Here is a 20,291-nt window from a genome sequence, read left to right as displayed (position 1 = left end):
CCAGCCACGCTCAAGTGAGATGCATGATTCACTCTATTGGTGGGAGAGGCTGAAACTGGATTTCTAACAGAAGTTAAACCACCGCATGGTGAATGAAAAAGACTGTGGAGTGATCGTGGAATAGCCGTGGGTGGAATGGGGTCATTATGAGCCCCAAATTAGTCTTTTTGTTCACTTCCTCATAAATAAGATCTGTCAAGGATAAGACCTAAAGGGAATTTTTAAAAGCAAATCATGATTTTTATAGAAAAGGACTCTTTTCCCTAGTTGCTAGTACTATCACATGCTTAGAAATCAAGTATTGATTAAGCTTCCACTGAACATTTACTAACATGTAATGTTGGCCTCTCTTTGGGTTCTTGCCTGTCAGCTTTCTACTGATTCAGGAACCCATCTTCTATGCTCCCACCATCTTGGCATTGGCCATCTTATGCTGAAATCACTACTTATTTCCCTAAGCTTCTTTGCATTCATTCATTCATTCATTCAACCTATGGTTCTTAAGTATCTGTTATTTCCTAGTCTCTATTCTAGGCAACAAAGCCAGTGTGTCCTCAACATTGTCAAAGCTGACATCCAGAGGGGTCAATAAGTACCTAGTATTAGTCAGCTCCACCACCATAATAAAATACCATTGTTTCGGTGGTTTTAAACAACAAAAATTATTTTTCTCACTGTTCTGGAGCCTAGAAAGTCTAAGATCACACACTGGCTGATTTAGTTTCTGGTGAGGTCTCTCTTCCTGGCTGGTAGATGATTGCCTTCTCACTATGTCCTCACCCAGGCTTTCCTCCATGAGTGCTTATTGAAGGGAGAGCAAGTTCTCTAGTGTCCTTTCTTATAAGGACACTGATCCTATCAGATTAGGGCCCCACCCTGTTGACTTCATTTAACCTTAATTGCTTCCAGAGATGTTCCATCTCCAAATACAGACACATTGAAGGGACTTCAACATATGCATTTTGGAGCGACATGAACATTCGGTCTATAACATACATAAAGAAAATTTTAAAAATCACTACTTTAGATGGTGATAAGAGTGATGAAAAAAAAATAAATCACAGGAGAGGAATAGAGAGAAAACGGGGTGGAGATGGTGGTTGCTACTTTAGCTACAGACCTCTCTCAAGAAAGGAAAGGTGAGTGAGACCAATAATGAGAAAGAGGTAGCCTTAGGGAGATTTGTGGAAATAAGCATTGCAGGTAGAGAGAATTACAAGTTTAGTGGCCCAAGACAGAAGTGAGAATGACGGAATCATGCGACAGAAGAAGGTCAGTGTGGCTGAAAACTCCCTGGCTGATTCAGAGGGGTAGGAGAAAATACTAGAGAGGTAGGCAGTAGCCTGTTTGTGCTAGCCAATACCAGGAATGCAAATTTTGTTTTCATTGCAATGAAAAGCCATTGGAAGATTTTAGGCTGATTAATGTACAGATAAGATACCATTTAAGTGGCTCAAAAGACACACTCTACGTAATGTTTTAAAATCTTACCCATCTTTGGTACATGTAGTAAATGATGGATAATTTTTTTGAAGTGAAAGGATGGATGTTTGCTTACGCAGTAATCGATTTTGTTTAGAAGTCAGGTTTATTAGATATCATCTACAGAGTATATATTCACTCTTTATAGTGTACAAGTCTGTGAGTTCTGACAAGCACACAGTCATAGAACCACCAGACAATTAAGACAGAACAGTTACATCACTTTCCAAAATTCTCTCATGCATCTTTATAGTCGGTTCCCTCCCCCAAGCTCAGATTTTGATCTCCGCTGATCTATATAGGTTCTTTCTTTATAGTTTTGCATTTTTCATGTTGTGATAAAAGTGAAATTATAATATATGGAGTCTTTTGAGCCTGCCTTCTTTCATTTAGCATAATTCACTTAAGTTTCATCATGTTGAATGCATTGGCTGTTCTTATCTTACTGCTTAGTAGTGTTCTACTGCTTAGTAGTGTTCTACTGTTCACAGTTTATCAATTTAGTTGAAGGGTGTTCGGCTTGTTTCCCATTTTTGGCAAGTCCAATCAATAAAGCTGCTATAAACATTTGCTTTAAGGTTTTTGTGTAAACATAAGGTTTCATTTATCTTGAGTTCATATCTACCACTGGGATTGTTGAGTTATAAGATATGTGTGTGTTTAACTTCATAAGGAATTGGCAATCTGTTTTCCAAAATGACTGTACCATTCTGCATTTCCATCCGCAACAAATGAGAAGCCCACATTCTCTGAATCCTTGCCAGTGCTAAGATTCTCTTCTTGTTTTCTTTTTCTTTTCTTTTTTATGCCACTCTAATATGTATGCAGTCAGTATCATTTTTTTTTTTAAACTGCACGACTATAAACTTAAGAGGTCTGATGGGTATGGATAGTAAGGATGTAATGTGCAAGAGAGTAACTTTTTCAGCTGCAATTTTTTAACCAAAAGAATATGGCTTTATAATCCTTGTTGAGAGCTAGATAAAATAAATTTAAGACTATACTCCCCCAATCCTTGCTTGAAGACTTTCACAGACTCTAAGATTAAAGAATTTTCTCATTGAATCAGGAAACCTTGAAATCTAGCTCTCCTATATTCAGGCGGAGTCTTGTAAAATGCTTTTTTAGAATGGTAACCCATGAGAGTCTCTACTCAAAATATCAGTGACTTCTGAGGGTAAAGTTTTTGACCCCAAAACTCCAACCTCGGTGATGCTATTAAAAAACAAAAATTGAAAGTTGTAGTTGATTTTTGTTAAGAGTACAGCAAAGTGAAATAATGATTTTGTTACCACTGAAACCCATTTTCCCAGTCTATCCTCACATCAGTAAAGTAATCCATCAAAGGCAACCTGATTTTTTCCATTCTGTGGCTGGCCACTCTGGCCTTGCACTTACAGTGAGACAGGAAGGAAGAAACAGAATTTGAAAATCTGACAAATTTGAACATTAGGTAACTTGTGACCTCTGTAAGGTGTAGCGTGAGCAGAGAAGGCTGTGTCACTGATTTAAGGACCTAGAAGCTGCCCTTTGAAAGATCTGTAGAAAGATCTGATTTGTGAAGCCCTATTCTTGCCCAGTATCATTTTATAATTGTTCGACAAAGAGCCCTGACTCAAAAACTCAGTGCTTTTCAGAGTCGACAGGAGTGTATCACAGAGCTCCAGAATCTCCTGGATTGAATCCAGAAAATTTTCCTATCCCCAGCTAGACACAAATCACAAATGGTCCACTTTCTTCTCTTTTCAGGCAGAAAATATTTAGCTTAGTTTCCACATGAGTCCATGGACTTCTGCCTAGCACAAATCATATGGAACGCTCCAGGAGCTGACCCTCTTCTCTTGAATGAAGAGACACATGCAATTTACGTACACCTAACATTGGCCACCTTTGTGAAGCTTGGTGTTACCATTTTGCCTTTCCCTCAAAGACCTTTAGCATTGCCTTTAAAAAAAAAACAAAACAAAAACAAAACAAAACAAAAAACAACAAAAAGAAGAAGAAGAAAAGAAAAGAAAAACAAACAAAAAAAGAATGCCCATGACTTTTCTCCGCCTGTTGGTTAAACATACTATTACACTCACCTGGCATAAGAGATTTTGTGCAGCCAATTTTATAAGATGACTCAAAGTTGTCATTTTGTTCAGAACGATTTATTTCTCTTAGTGGCATCAAACGCTATAAATCTCCCGGATGCTCCTGTTCACAGTTGGTGGAAAACATGAGGGTGGAACTCTTTCCCAGAAGTGCCTCGTAGCATTTGATAAGCAGCCAGGCATGCAGCAGCTTCATGAATCTTCTTTTTTTGTTTTCTGTTTGCAGATTTTATTCTTCACCGTACAGTATTGCAACCAACCGCATGATTCCACAGACATCTATCACGCCATTCATTGCTGCTTCCCCTGTCTCCACATACCAGGTATGTCCGATTTACCTGCACCTGAGGAGAGGTCTTTCTGGCCAATAATAGACTATATCAAGGCAAAAGGGACACAGTAGAATTTTTTTTAAATTGTCCTCAAACACATTAGTCACGTGTTAATGTATTATTACAAGTGTTAGCCCACACTTGGAAGGGCTTGCTTGCCTCTATTTCACTGAATAGTAAAGTCCACTGTGCTCTTCATTCTTCCTGCTGAGTTTTTATGATGATGCTCCTTTCCAGCCAACATTAGCGCAGCCTTCTTGCCACTCAGAACTTAACTTTGTTGGTCGGCGGTAATTTCGGTTGTCACGTTCCCTGTTGTGTCTTCTCTGCAAGCACACGTCTGGCATTCCCCTCACTCACTCCAGGATATTTTATCGTTGTCATCTCATTTTGTCACAGTTGTCCTGTGTGTCCATGCAAGGCTACATGGACAGATGCTAAATCATTTTGCCCAAGAAATAGGGAGGACTCTTAAAGTGGTAAAACGTTATTCCTACTTCCTGCTCTTCCTTCATTCTCAGTCCCGAAGAGGTCAAAAGAGACCTCACGGGTTCCACATAAAAAAAGCCAAGATTTAACGTGTGTCCTAAAGCAGATGTTGTAGCCAGTTAATTCTAAGCACACAGGTGGATTAACATAGTCCTACTTCTCCCTCCAAAAATACTCCTTGTCTTATTCCTTTGAGTTATCGAATGTGCTATTGCTCCCTGCTTCTCTTTACCTCATATTGTTCTTCAGACAATTCTTCTAACTCTACTTAGACAGTGCCTGTGGACGCTGCATATAGAGGGTGCCTAGTGTCACTTTTCAAAACTTTGGAGAGAGAGCGAGAGAGAGTGTACGTGCGTGCATGCCTGTGTTTCTCTGTATTTTGCAGATGGTGGGGGTGGATGGGTAAAACTGTAATGTCGCTGACTGCTACTAATTCAGTGAAGTTTCACCTTATTCAACCATTACATACTTCATTTCAGGATGTCCCAGCTGTCAGAGCATCAAACTTGAGACTATATACATTTTTCCTTAACTGATTCCCCCTGAAGCAGATCATTTTCATTCTTTTTCTGCACTTAGATTCTTGATACATGTCGGTGGGTGAACGGAATAGACTTTCATGTGAATTGCATTTGAGGGTCTCAGAATGGATGATTTCTTAATTGCCTTTTCTTGGGACCCATGAGGCTACGTGCAGGTGCTGTTCTGTTTTTGTTCTTCCTGCAGGCCTGCCTGGTTGTAATGTGTGTTTTTGGTTTTTTTGTGTTTTTTTTTCTTTTTTTTTTTTACCCATTTAAAAAAAAAAATCGTGGCCTGTGTTTCAGCCAAGACCACCCAATGAGCCCCAGTGTAGAGCACTTTGGTGACATGAACAAAATATCCACAGAAAAAGTGATTTCACTTGGGAGGGCTCATAAGTGGAACTTAACCCTAGCTCCTTTTTCTCAAAAAAGGAATCAGAGCAATTTCCTCTGTTGTTGATTCTCGCCTTACACCACTTTTTTTTTTTTTTAACCTAAAGTGCATTGGCGATTTTGTTAGTGTGAGCATATTGAAAACAAAGTATTCAGGGTTTTCTATGTGACAATCAGCCCTTACAGGCTGACTTTCTCATTTGGCTGACAAGGCACATTTCTGAACAGTTGGTTGGCTTAAATTCTCATTTTTATTTGCCATACCAATTACCATGAAAGAAAAAAAATCACAAACTTCCTTAACTTGGGTTTAACCCAAATCATTCCCCCAAATTTCTGATTTATCTCTTTAATTCTTCCCCCAACTTTTACCACTTGGACTTATTTCCAAGATGGGATCACTTGAGAATTTGAAATTAGAACCAATGACAGAAAAACAAGAAGTCTTAGCTGTCAACTCTTCGTTACTTACTTCTACCCCTGGAAGTTGACCTCTAAGGAGGAGGTCCCTGAGGCTTCCTAAGACTTTAGCCTCCGACACCAACCTCAAATTATGCTCCGAGGCCCAGCCTGGTCCATGTGGGCACTGCAGCCAGCCCCAGTGAAGTAGGAATTTGCTTTACATTTTACCATGTTTCGGGGACCAAATTAATCAGGTCCAAGAATTTCCTTTCTATCCTTAGTTCTGAGCACTAATTAGTTGTAAAGTCAGATGGACTCCACTTTCGTTATGACCTAGTGTGACTCCACTGAACGCAAGAACCAAGTTCTCTCTGTGATTGCTTTGTGCTAATAAATGCTGTTTGATGCATAGGTCCAGAGTACTTCATGGATGCCTCATCCGCCATACGTTATGCAACCAACAGTAAGTGTTCTCAGTCACCTGAGGCTAAATATTTCTATTATCCAAGTGCAAGCTTTTGTAATGCATAGAAGCTTTGGGGTAAAGCTTTTGTTATATTCCATACCTCTTTCAGGCAGCCATATTTTCCAGATGAAAAGCTGTTCCTGAAATTCTACAAAAGCATGTACAATAGATAGATGGTAGAGTTAGAAAGAGAGAAAGAGAGAGAAGTGAAAGAAAGAGAGAGGGATGAGACAGAGAGAGAACAAACTTAGAGGAAATAACAGTCAACCTCCTAAAGTGATGTCTACCATTTGTTATGAATGGGAAATTTCTACTTCATGCAGGAATTCTGAACTCTGGACAATTAAATCCATTTATAGGGGAAAACCTTTCTGTTTTACTTCTCCTGTTATGCTCTGTTCTCTTTGGATGCAGTGTGATGTGCTTTGGGGGCCATTTTTAGTATCATGCCCAAGCGTTGACTCAAAGCAATATATTTGAAACATGAACACAATAGTATACTAATTGATGAAGATATATAGAGATAGAAAGCAAGATTGCTAGATACCTTTTTTTAGGTTAACTAACTAGAGCCATTCTCTTTTTCTTTAGTAGAAAAATCTCTTCTAAAAATATTCAAACTCTATTTTCTACTTGCTATATTTCCCATTTAGTGGCACAATATTATATAAATTCCAAGGGAAAATATTACATATTTCATTAGAATCTAGACTGAAGGCTAATGATTCCATTTATCTTTGTCTAGGTCTTTCAGGTTTTCTAGCTCTGTAGAAGTATAAGATACAGTGATTTCAGTAGCAATATATTCATGAGAATGGGAATTAGGGGGTGGAGCGCTAGACAGAAAGTCATGTGACAAGGTCTGTGGTATACTCTCCTGGGCATGCTCACATCTGGGCTTTTTTTCCCCTCTTCTGTCACTGTATTAATGGAACCATTGGAAGGAACAAATGAGAGCATATGTGAAAATAGTTTTTAAAGTATGAAATGCTATACATTATTACTGACATTATCCTTCTTACTATAGAACATATTAGTTGTATAAAGAAAAAGCAGTGCTACATTTTAACCCATTTAAAAGCTAAACATCAATAAGTTAGCACACATTAAAGACCAGGAAACTAAATTCAGAGGCATCCATTTCTTGGGGTCAAAGGATCATAGCACCTGGTTTTCATATTTGAGCTTTGTCCATTTTTAAAAAAAAATAAGGAACATTCCACATTGCTGTTAACATTTTGATAGTTTGTTTTTTATTTAAAGAATAAAATATATATAGCTTAGCACAGCAGAACTTTAGACTGTGTTTTTCAAATTCCTCTATTTGCACTTTTTTATACACCTTGGGGGCTTCCTGGGTTGTAAAGTCAGATGGACTCCTGGGTTCATCTGGTCTATGTTCTGTAAATCATACGAACATACAATGAATCCAGGCTACACTTTCATATCTAAGTCATGAGATAAAATACAATAGACACTGCCAAACTAATATATAGCACAGGCTGAGCCAACACAGGGAAAGAGAAGTTCAGCCAAGTTCTAAAGTAGATACTTTCTAGAAGGAAACAACTACCTTATAAAAAATAATATCTTCATCTACAGGGCACTAATGCTAGCTTAGTCCTCACACTGAGGTGATGGACCGTCTCATTGTGGCCAAAGGGAATGCACATCTGGCAAAATCCAAATATTTTTCCAGATGTCAAAATATGTAAGATTCTACCAGTACTTCTAGAACTGTGAGCAGAAAGGAAGATGTTTGCATCTTTATTTCAACTGTCACTCAGGACATTAGCAAAATTTTTCTTCCTCTCCTCCTCCATCCCAGCATGGCTTCAGCCCCATTTTTGGATGTATTATTTCTCATACATCTTCCTCCAGCAATAGCTGTGTGTGTGTGTGTGTGTGTGTGTGTGTGTGTGTGTGTGTGTGTGTGTGAATTTATCCCTTTGGATACTCCTTGCTATGGCTACTGCTCACTGGTACCTTATCACTTCCCGTGACTAGACAGTGCATCATGTTTGAGTTTAGGTTACTTGGTTTAAAACACAATATTTGTGGCTGGGGCAGATTCCTGGAAGAAGGAGTGCCTGGGCCACCCACCACTTTGTTGTCTTTAACATGGAATAATTGGCTAAACAGTGTCATAGAAACAGAGTTTGTGCCATCAATCTTTTCCCTGTAACAGTCTTGCTAGTTGTCTATATTGCATAAATAACCTTACCCAACCAGTCTTAATTTCATCATCAAACTAGGGGTTAAATTAATCACTGGATGATACTAAAATACGAAAATACTTAAGCAATCTCAGGCAGATAAAACAAATACCTGGATCTAAGAAGAATGAATGAATGAATGATGTGATGACTAATAGCGTGAGTTGTTGGTTAAGCTCTTTGAGATAGGAACCCTTTCTCTTTTATGGAACTCTGGGCAATTAAGCTTTCTGAGTCACAGTTTCCTCATCTGTATTATAAACATACTAATGCCTAAATAATTATGCACTTTGTTCATTAAAAGAAATAAGGTATTAAAGCTCCTAAAATTGAGCCTGGCAAATAACAAACACTCAGCAAATTACTATTATTATTATTTAGTTATATGAATACACTGAACATTATACTTGAGATTAGCCCAATTATATAAAATGAGAGTTGGTATAGAAGAAAGTTGAGAATAAGCAATAATCACCTATTTCTACCACATTCATACTATTTATTTAACTTACTTTGCTAATGAGTTTTTGGAGATAGCCATATGGCTATAAATAAGACAAATTGCTTAGATCGGTACTTTTTTCATTTACTTACTCTACCATTCAATACCTAAGCCAAGCAAAAAAGGTCTTCTGGGTACCTCCTTTATTGTCAGTAACTGGAACCTGCTTTACAAATAAATTCAAGGTGTCGTTATCTACATATCTCAAATACATTGCCCGAAATTCTGATCTGCTTACAACTGTTCTCCTCGCTCATGTTTTCTCTCCCGCATTTTTGAGAAAATCTCACGTATAAGCTCGAAGTGTAAACATATTTCTCCCCCATCACTGTGGACGCACACTGACTCCTACGTTGGAGCCAGAGCCCTTAGGGTTCTCTTTCAGGCTTGACTCAAAGGACTGCAAGATTTCAACCAGGCCTGTATCCAAAGAGACTTCAGGAAAGTCTTAAAGTAGAACACTGTGCCGTTGGTCTTTACCAAGGTAGATGAAGGGTTAAAATGGGGGCGGGGGGAGGAGACGGGTAATGATTAGCAAGAGAGAATTGAAATGATGGGAAGAAGGAAAAAGAGTAGGCAAGAGACAAGAGAACAAGAGGGAGAGAGGGTAGGGAGGGGCAGAGGGAGAGGAAAAGAGAGAGAATCTTAAGCAGGCGCCACACCCAGTGCTAAGCCCCACATGACACTCCGTCTCAGGACTCTGAGATCATGACCCGAGCAGAAATCAAGAGTCCCATGCTTAACTGACTGAGCCACCCAGGCACCCGGAGGCCTTTCACTCTTAAGGAAGAGGGGATAAAATTTCCTTGACTGCGTTGTAATGATCATCCTGGTGTCCGTGCAAGAAAACAGTTCTCTGTCAGTTAGTGGACTCTGGGACCTTATCGGGTCCCCTGGAAAGTTGTCAAACCCCACTTAGGACGGCAAGAGCATTTCTGTTCACACTTTGTCATTGTTCCCCTGAACAGACACGGAGGAGCGAGCACTGTTGGACGACTTTAGGAACTCACTTTTTGCTGTGAGGAAGTAAAGATGCTGACTTTGTCAGTGCAATCGGTTATTCATTGCAGCTTCTCCGTGCAGACCTCTGTACTGTACTTTGAAATTCCCCATCACACTGACAGAATTTTAACAGATGATGGATTGCACCAAATATCTACTCTGCATAGCATCGTGTTACATTGGAATCTTATATGAATGCACAATTGAAATTCCTGTGTTGCAATACATTGGATATTTTGTTAAATCTGTGCTGACAAGGCGAAAAGATGATAGTTCCCAAGAAGAAGCATAGTCCTATTCCCTTAAATTGTATTTAGCCTCATTTGAATCATAAATCTTCTGTTCTTCATATGGTTAGCATTATATTATCTCAAGGAGAAAGGTCAGCTTTCATTTTTACTTAATTACAAATTGGGGATCTAATTACAGTAGTGTAAGAAATGCAAGATGCCCTATTGTATCATTGGACGGTTTGTTGCCGTGCATGGCTAAATTACGACTTTTATGATTAATAAACCTTAACTTTATAGCTAAAGAGTAAATATAAACTCCCCCTCTACAACAAGGCTGTTCAAGAAAGCTCCAGAACATTTGATTTGGTCATTCCTTATCAGCAAACAAGCAAGGCCTAAAGGCTTAGTTTTGGAGGTTGTATCCCACAAATTTGTAGGTGTGTTTTCTGTAAAAGCACATCACCTAATGTGGAAAGAATATTGCAATCATTTGAATTCTGTTCAGAAAGCAAGGTTTTCAGATATTATCCTTTTACTCCAACACTTGAGCTGAGCAAAAATCTTAAATCTCATAGTTTCATTACCAAAGTAATAAAGTCAAAATGCTTTGGCAGTCAAAGCAGTTAACTTGGTAAATATGTATCTACAAGCCAAATCTTTTTTTAAGTGCATAGCCAAAACAAAACGACAGTGACTCTAACCCATTTATACTATTTCTACTGGAAGAGAATTCAAATGAGTGAGAATAACCTTAGGAAAAACATCTTTAGATCATCACCTCCTTTTAAATATACTGCTGGGGTAGAGTGAATATGAACAAAACCATTTCCACAGAAAGTCTCTTAGACCTTAACTACTATAAAAAAAAAAAGTAGTACTGGCTTTCCATTGTTAAATGTAACTTCAAAATTCTGCAATAAGTTTTCAATAATAATCTAAAAGAACCCATTAAACCATGAAACTCAAGACTCATAATTCATACATGCCTAGAGCATAAAGTCCTTTCACTTAGGACCCCTTCACTGACCAATTCTGCTCTCCAGAAATAAACCTAGGAAATAAATTTTTATGCCACCATCCAGTGAATTTTTTATGCATACAAAAGTCCGAATGTACTTGTGTGTAAATGTGTAAAAAATATGTATTTTTAACATCTATACAAGATCACTCTACAAAAGTTGTGTTGCAAGTTGCTTTACTTTTTCCCAATGATAGAATATACTCGATGTCATTGCATGAGTCACACATAGATATATGTCAATTTTTAACACTTCATAATATGCCATTATATAAATGCACCAAAAGGCATTTAAACAATTTCTTGGTCACAGTTCTTTAAGTTGCTTCTAGCACTTCCTCATAAACTCAAGCCTGTAATACTGAGCACTTAGGAGAAAATATCTGTAGAATAAACTGCTGGTACAAAAAGCATGTGTGTTTTAAGATTTGATATACATTATGGTCAAATTGCACTTCAAGTGAGAGTGTCTGCTTCTCCATGGCCTCAATTAACCCTGGGCATTCTCAAGTTTCAAATATTTTGTTAATGTGATAAATAGTGAATAGTACCTTGCTGATGTTTTACTATTATTTCTCTGGGTCCTAGAGGAGTTGAGTTGCTTTTCATGTTTATTGACTATTTTTTTCCCCTTGGAGCTCCAAGTTCATGTGCTTTGCTCATTTCTCTTTTGGGGTATTGATCTTCTATTTTTAAAAGATGCTATTACAATTAGTTAACATGGTCATAGACAGTTTAGATATTTTCTGCTTACTTTTAATTTAATGTTTTGGTGTTCATCATGCGGAACTTTAGTATTTAGTATTATGTGTTTAGTATTTAGCAGTTCTTCCCCTTTAGAGCAAGGGTCAGTGAACTTTTTCTTTAAAGACCCAAACATAAGTATTGTCAGTTTTGTGAGCTGTATGGTCTCTTTCACACCTAGGCCGTGCTGTGGTTGTAGTGTGAGAGCAGCCATAGACAATACAGAAATGAACTGGCATGGCTGAGTTTCGAGAAACTTTATTTCCAGAAGCAGGTGAGGCCCACATTGGTTTCTAGGCTGTGTTTTGCCAGCCCCTGCTTTAGAGCATCTGGAATAAATAATAAAACACCCGATGTCTTTGCTTATTCGTTTAGTGTTTTTTGTTGTTACTTTTGGTTTTTCGAGTTTAATAACTTTTTTTAATTGAGATATAATTGACATAAAACATTGTATCAGCATATGTTTTATTATTGTGTTTATAGTAAGTTTTATTTTCAAGTTTTGTTACTTTTGGAGTTTATTTTGCAATATAGTATGAGATTATGGTCCAACTTTTTTCCTCAATGGGTAATCAATTGTTGTAACAACTTCTGCCATATAAATCATCTATATTTTCTCCACTGATATAAAATTTTATTCCAATTTTTAATCATACAATAACTCCCTTTATATCTTTGATATCTTTCTGGAATCAATTCTGTTCTGTTGATCTACATTTTGACCATTACTCTAGTATTTTAATTATCACTTTGTAATACCATATATATGACAGGACTTAGTCCGCAACATTATTTTTTGTTGTTGTTTGTCAAGAATTTTTCTAGCTATTTTATATTTCCAAATTAACTTTAGCAGCAGTTTGTCAAGTTAAAAATGTCCACTAAAATTTTGATCGAGATCATTTTGAATTTATATATTAACTAATGGGAAATATAAAAATATGACATATGTATAATGAATTTTTCTATCTAAGAAAAAGAATAAGTCTTTCCATTTACTCAAGATTTTTTACTTTCTCCCCTAGCTTTATTGACAAATAAAATTTTGAAACACTTGAAGTGAGTGTTGTTGTAATTTGATACATACAGACATTATGGAAGGACTCCCACCATCTAGGTAATTAACATATCCATGATCTCACATATTTAATTTACCTTTGTGTGTGTATGTTAGAGAGAAAACATTTTAGTTCATTCTCTTAGCAAATTTCAATTATATCATACAGTGTTATTAACTATATGTCATCATGATTTACTTAGATCCTTAGACCTTACTCATCTTAGAGCTGAAAGTTTGTACTCTTTTACCAACCTCTCCCAATTCCACTCCCCGGCCCCCCGCCAAAACCTTGGCAAACATTATTCTTCTATTCTATGTTTCTGAGTTTGGATTGATTGATTGATTGATTGACTGACTCATGTATTTATTCATTTTAGATTTCACATATATGTGATACCGTGCAATATCTGTCTTTCTCTGCCAGGCTTATATCACTTAGTATAATACCCTCAAGGTCCATCCATGTTGTCACAAATGGCAGGATTTCCTTCCTTCTTATGGATGAATAATATTCCTTTGTATGTATATACAACATCTTTACCCATTCATCCATAGACAGACACTTGGATTGTTTCCATATCTTGGCTATTGTGATGTGCAATCCTGCAATGAACATGGGAGTGCAGCTATCTCTTTGGGATCCTGCTTTCATTTTTTTGAATATGTACCCAGAAGTGGGATTCCTGGATCATATCCAGTTCTACTTTTTTTTTTTATTTTTTGAGGAAACTTCATACTGTTTTCCATCAATGTACTTTCCCATCAACAGGGCACCAGGGTTTCTTCTCTACATTCTCGCTAACACTTGTGATCTCTTGTCTTTTTCATAATAGTCATTCTGATAGGAATGAGGTGATATCTTACTGTGGTTTTGATTTGCATTTTGCTGATGGTTAGAGATGTCAAGCACCTTTTCATGTGCCTGCTGGGCATTTGTATTCTTCCTTGGAAAAAGTCCATTCAGTTGTTCTGCCCATTTTAAAAATCAGATTGTTTGGTTTTTTTATTATTGAGTTGTATGAGTTTATTTTATATTTTTTGGATATTAATCTCTTATCAGATATACGATTTGTAAATATTTGCCCCATTCTATAAGTTGCCTTTTCATTTTGTTGATTGTTTCCTTTTTTGTACAGAAGCTTTTTAGTTTGATGGAATCCTACTTGTTTATTTTTGCTTTTGTGCCTCTATTTTGGTGTCAAATCCAAAAAGTCATTTCCAAGACCAAGGTCAGGGAGCTGACCCCTTATGTTTTCTTCTAAGAGTTTTACAGTTTCAGGTCTTCTGTTTAAGTCTTAATCCAATTTGGGTTGATTTTTGTGTATGGTGTAAGATAGGGATGCAGTTTCTTTCTTTCTTTCCTCCTTTCTTTTTCTTTCTTTCTTTCTTTCTTTCTTTCTTTCTTTCTTTCTTTCTTTCTTTTTTTTTTTTGCATGTGGCTGTCTAGTTTTTGCAACATTATTTACTGAAGACTATTCCCCATTGTATATTCTTGGCAACTTTGTTGTAAATTAATTGACCATATAATGATGGGTTTATTTCTGGGTTCTCTATTCTGTTCTATTGGTCTGTGTGTCTCTTTTTATGCCAATCCCATGCTGTCTTAATTACTATAGCTTTGAAATATAGTTTGAAATAAGGACGTATATGTCTACAGCTTTATCCTTTTTGGTCAAGATTGCTTTGGCTATTTAGGATCCTTTGTGGTTCTGTACAAATTTTAGGATTATTCCCTCTATTACTATAAAAAAATGCTGTTGGAATTTTGATAGGGATTGCATTGAATCTGTAGATTGCTTTTAGTAGTACGGGCATTTTAACAATATTAATTCTCCCAAATCATGATCATGAAATATCATGCCATTTATTTGTGTCTTCTTTAATTTATTTTATCCCTGTTTAAATTTATTCCTAGATGAAATTATTTTTGATGAAGTTGTAAATGGAATTGTTTTCTCAATTTCTCTTTCTGATAGTTTGTTGTTAATGTATAGAAATGCAACTGATTTTTGCATATTGCTTTTGTATACTGCAACTTTACTGAATTTATTAGTCCTAACAGTTTTTGGTAGAGTCTTTAGAGTTTTATATATAAACTATCAAGCCATCAGCAAATAGTTTTACATCTTCCTTTCCAATTTGGATGACTTCTATTTCTTTTTCTTGCCTAATTGCTCTAGCTAGAAATTTCAGTATATGTTGAATGAAAGTGATGAGAGTGAGCATTCTTTTCTAATTCCTGATGTTAGTAGATCAGGAAGGCTTTTAGTTTTTAGCTTTTCACTGGTAAGTATCATGTTAGCTATGGCTTTCTTATGTATGGCCTTTATTATGTTGAGGTGCATTTCCTCTATACCTAGTTTGTTGAGAGTTTTTATCATGAGTCGATGTTAAATTTTATCAAATACTTTTTCTGCATTTGTCGAGATGATCATCTGATTTTGCTCCTTATTTTGTTAATGTGATGTATCACATCAATTAATTTGCAAATGTTGAACCATCTTTGTGTTTGCATCCCTGAAATAAATCCCACTTGATTTGATCATGGTGTATGATCCCTTTAATATATTGTTGGATTTGGCTAATACTTGGTTAAGAATTTTTTAATCTGTGTTCATGAGGCATATGGTCTATACTTTCTTTTCTTGTGGTGTCCTTGTCTGCTGTGGCATCAGGGTAATGCCGGCCTTGTAAAGTGAGTTTGGAAGTACTCCTTCATCTCTTTTTTGGAAAAGTTTGGGAAAGCCTGGTATTAAATCTTCTTTAAATGTGTGGTAGAATTCACCAGTGAAGTCATATGGTCCTGGACTTTTGTTTGTTGGGAGGATTTTGATTACTGATTCAATCCTTACTAGTAACTGGTCATTCAGATTTTCTATTTCTTCATAAATCAATCTTCATAGGTTGAATATTTCTAGGAATTTATCATTTCTTTTAGGTTTTCCAATTTTTTTAGCGTGCAATTGATCGTAGTAGTGTCTTATGATCTTTTGTATTTATGTGGTATCAATTGTAATGTCTTTCCCTTTCATTTCTAATTTTGTTTGAGTTCTCTCCCTTTTTTTCTTGATAAGTCTAGCTAAAGGTTTGTCTATTTTGCTTATCTTTTCATAAAACCAGCTCTTAGTTTCATTGATCTTTTCTGTTGCCTTTTTAGTCTCTATTTCATTAATTTCTTCTCTGATTTTCTTATTATTTTTTTCCTTCTACAAACTTTGGGCTTTGTTTGTTTTTTTCTGCTTCCTTAAGGTGCAAGTTTAGGTTCTTTATTTGAGCTCTTTTTTTTTGTTTTGTTTTGTTTTGTTTTTTTGTTAGTGTAGGCATTTATCTCTGACTTCCCTCTTGGAATTACTTTTGTTTCAATCTCATAAATTTTGGCATGCTATATTTCCATTTTCATTGGTCTCAAGATTTTTGTATTTCTCCTTCAGTTTCTTCTGTGACTCATTTTTGTTTAGTAACATATTGTTTACTTTTTTAATTTTTTTGAAGATTATTTATTTGTTAGAGAGAGAGAGGGAGGGAGCACAAGCAGGGGGAGCAGCAAGCAGAGGGAGAAGCAGGCTCCCCACTGAGCAAGGACCCTGAGGCAGGAATCCATCCCAGGACCCTGGGATCATAATCTCAGTACTCAAGGATCATCCCTGAGCCCAAGGCAGACACTTAACCGACTGAGCCACCTAGGCATCCCTAGTAACATATTGTTTAATCAAGAATTATTTTATGTCTTTTGAGTCCCTTAATAGAGTAGTAAATTTTCCTCCATATATGTCCTTTACCTTTCTCAAATGTTTTATTTGGCATTTTAATATTTTTGTTACTATACTTATGAAAATTTTAAATAATATTTTCTCATTGGTCACTTTGGTGTATAGAAAAATAATCCATTTTTGCACACTAATGTTACAAATTGAAATTAAAAACATCTTTTAGTTATTCAAAAGCATTGTTGAAATTTAGAACATATGAATGAATGAAATATTCTATTTTATAGAATATCAAAACACCAATTTTCTCTTACCCAGAGATTGTTCCGATTAATATTTAATGATATATCTTTCCAGACCTCTGTCTGTATCAATATTTGTATCTCCTTACTTATCTAGTCTATACACACACACACACACACTTATGTATGTGTTAGCATTCACTTAATACATGCTATTCTTAAAGTACAATTTTCAACTAATAATCTCCATTTGCCCATGTCAATGAATTTTTTATCTTCCCTAATTAAATTTTCTCAACAATCCAAAAATGCCTTTTATAAAGCTGGATTACCCAAATAAGGAAACAATTAGTGATCACACATTTTATCTGGTTATTGTGTCCTTTAAGTCTCTCTTAATCTAGCAGGTTTTTTTTTTTTTCTCTTGTGTTTCTGGTTAGCTGCTTTGCAGAGTGTCCCAACTTTAAGAAATGTCTGGTTGAGTCTTCATGGTGCTGTTTATCCCGTTCATCTGCCCCATACATGAAGTGATTTTATAGCCAGCTATTTTTCTGAATTTTTCTATTATTTCCAGTAGACAATTTCAATGATTCTTGGGTTTCCCAGGCTATCAAAATAATTTCATTTTCCACCTCATTTCAGTTATTTATATTTCACAATCCTTTTTCTTACCCAATTGTATTGCAGTATATTCTTTGATTGATTCTTTATCTTAATGAGAATGCCACTATGTAGTGTTTGTTTTTTAATGTAAATATTGAATTTAATCATAGTTCTTTTGAGAAAATATTGAGTTTTTAAAATTATTTTATCAATGTCACTTTATTAATGTTTTTGTAATTAATTATATTTAACTAATTTCGGTAAATATTTCTTAAGGTGAAACCATTCTACAATAAACTCCTTTTGGTCACGATGAAGCCATCTTAGAACCATACTTCTCAATTATATTTGTTAATGTTTTATTTATTATTTGGGCATCAGCCTTTATTAATGAAATTATTAAGTGTTATTATCTTTTAGGTGTACTATTTTTGTTAGATTTGTATCAAAATTATAAGGGCTTTATAAAAATAATTTGGAAGGATTCCATTTCTCTAAATTCTGGAACAATTTTAAATATCAATCTATATGGCTACTTTTAAAGATTTAAAAGAAGTCAAATGTGAAACTATCTTGTATTTTGGGAAGAGACACATTTATTCCACCAAACCAATTAAAAAATAATTTATTGCTCCTATCGGATATGTTCTCAGGAGACTAAAACTATAATGCATTTAGGGCTTATGAACATCATGAATAATCATGAAGTGCTCTATCAGATTGTTACATAGTTGAAAATTTAGTTGTTAAATGATCAAAACAATTGTATTTTGAAATGGCATGGTCTTAATCAAATTGATATTGTTAGTTATTCCATGACAAGTTGTTGATCTTTTAGGACATACATATCTTAAATTAAATATTGTGCAAATTAAAATAATCAATCACCAATGGTGTAAAAACAATGTTTCAGACATTAACATGTTGCAGATCAATAACTTGCAATGTTTAAGAATATACAAGAGTTTTTATATGACCCTCATTGTGGTGAAATTTGAGGAATACTTCCCTGAATGCTCACTTGGTTAAGCTTTTCTTTTGCTTTAGGGCCCTAGCTGTACCATTCATTGACTCTGTGTTTTAGGAGATTGAGAACCTTGAATTCAATGAGAAAAAAAATCAACAAATAGTAACAAATATTCTTAAGCATCAAATATGCACAGCATATTCTTTTAGGTATTTTTGAAAATGAGGGAGGAGAAGAAATAATCCATCTTAACGCATACAATCTAATTGTGGATAGAAGTTTCATATACTTAGGATGATGTAATTAAAAATCTGCAGCAGAGTCTTGGGGTAGCTCTATTTTTAACTTTTTGAGGAACCTCCATACTGTTTTCCAGAGTGGCTATACCAGCTTGCATTCCCATGAACAGTGTAAGAGGGTTCTGGGTGTTATACACAACTGATGTACCATTGAACCTTATATCAAAACCAGTGATGTACTCTATGTTGGCTAATTGAATTTAAATTTTAAAAAAATCTGCAGCAGAAAAAGTATTAAGGTTAGCAATTATGTAACACTAAAAATGACAGTTAAGGACAGGGAGGAACAAAGACATAAACATGAATTTAAAGGACGTGTGATGTTTATAGGGTTAAAGGAAAAGAGGTCGTTTCAGGTGAAAATAACACACAAAAATATTGGGGGGGGGTGAGTTTCAAGTTATTCCAAAGGGCCAAGAGGCAGATAGCCTGCATTAAGTGAAGGGTTTGTATTAGGAACTAAGGGAAAGATTTGATTGGAAAAGTGAACTGTGGTCTATTGAAGAACAACTTTCTATTTGTCAGTCTCGCACATTCTACTACACATTTTTTATTAGCTTGTTGGCCCCAGTGCTATTGTCTAGAGGTTAGGTTTACATTGGAGAAAGGCTAAATTATGTCACTGAGGTATGTTAAAAAGTCATAATTTCCAGTGAAGTAATGGATGAATCAATCATGAATGGAAAAAAATTTTTAGTTTTTTTTTTTTTTGCATTATGAAAATGTCATTATACAAAGCCTCTGTACATAAAGTCATTTTCTATCCATAGAAATAATTTTGAGGTGATGGTCATCTTTCAAGTAGAGCTTCTGAAAGCTTCTTGGAGAGAACATTGCCTGATACCCAATATCCCTGCCTCCTATGCACAGGAGTGGCTAGAATAACTGATGAATCCAGAATCTTTTGAAATCCAAATGTGTGCTTGTGACCTGTCTTTTGGCATGTGGTTTTTCTATTATTTTACTATAGGCTTTTAAAAGGAAAGAATGGTTTGTGGAATAATGTATTACTTTTTTAGAACTGCAGGCACAGCCTTCTGAACGTGAGACTGACACAGTTGCTAAGAGAAAAAGTTTCAATCGTGCATGACCCCAATGTGTCCTTAGATAGTACTTAGAATTTCTTCATCACTGCATCATCAGGAGACCAGACTTTGCCAGTTCCTTTCTAAGAATACTGACAACATTACATCCTTAATAGCTATTTAGCATATTAAATATAATTAAATGGAAACACAATGTTAAGTATCTAATCTGGTCAAGGCTTATTTTCTATGGATTATTTCTAGAGAAAGCAAGCACACAGCTAAAATAAAATCCATGTCAGACTAGATAACAGCAAGTTACCAGGGCAACACAATTATATAGAGATAGGGTAAATCATTTATTTTATAAATGTTGCCAGGGCAACAGAAACTACTTATGAAATCACTGAAGGATTGAGAAAAAGGGCCAGATAGTCTATGGAACTATTTGTTCTTTCTTAATACATTGGAATAAAATGTCCATTCATA

At 35.6% G+C, this 20,291-nt stretch overlaps 1 protein-coding gene across 4 annotated transcripts in view; it reads left to right on the top strand.

Moving 5' to 3' along the window:
* Positions 1–20,291, top strand: part of RBMS3 (RNA binding motif single stranded interacting protein 3) — a 678,653-nt gene that overhangs the window by 564,785 nt on the left and 93,577 nt on the right. For all 4 annotated transcript variants that reach the window (XM_087870144.1, XM_087870143.1, XM_045774473.2 and 1 more), the window contains exons 9-10: positions 3,805–3,901; positions 6,131–6,181. In XM_087870144.1, coding sequence (XP_087726270.1) covers positions 3,805–3,901; positions 6,131–6,181 — 148 coding nt within the window. The remainder of the gene's footprint in view (positions 1–3,804; positions 3,902–6,130; positions 6,182–20,291) is intronic.

Source organism: Ursus americanus, chromosome 20, assembly GCF_024610735.1.
Source record: "Ursus americanus isolate L20-20 chromosome 20, mUrsAme1.1.p, whole genome shotgun sequence".
Classification (NCBI taxonomy): Eukaryota; Metazoa; Chordata; class Mammalia; order Carnivora; family Ursidae; genus Ursus; species Ursus americanus.
The sequence above is the reverse complement of the archived record's forward strand: the minus strand, read 5'-3'. Positions and strand labels throughout refer to the sequence as shown.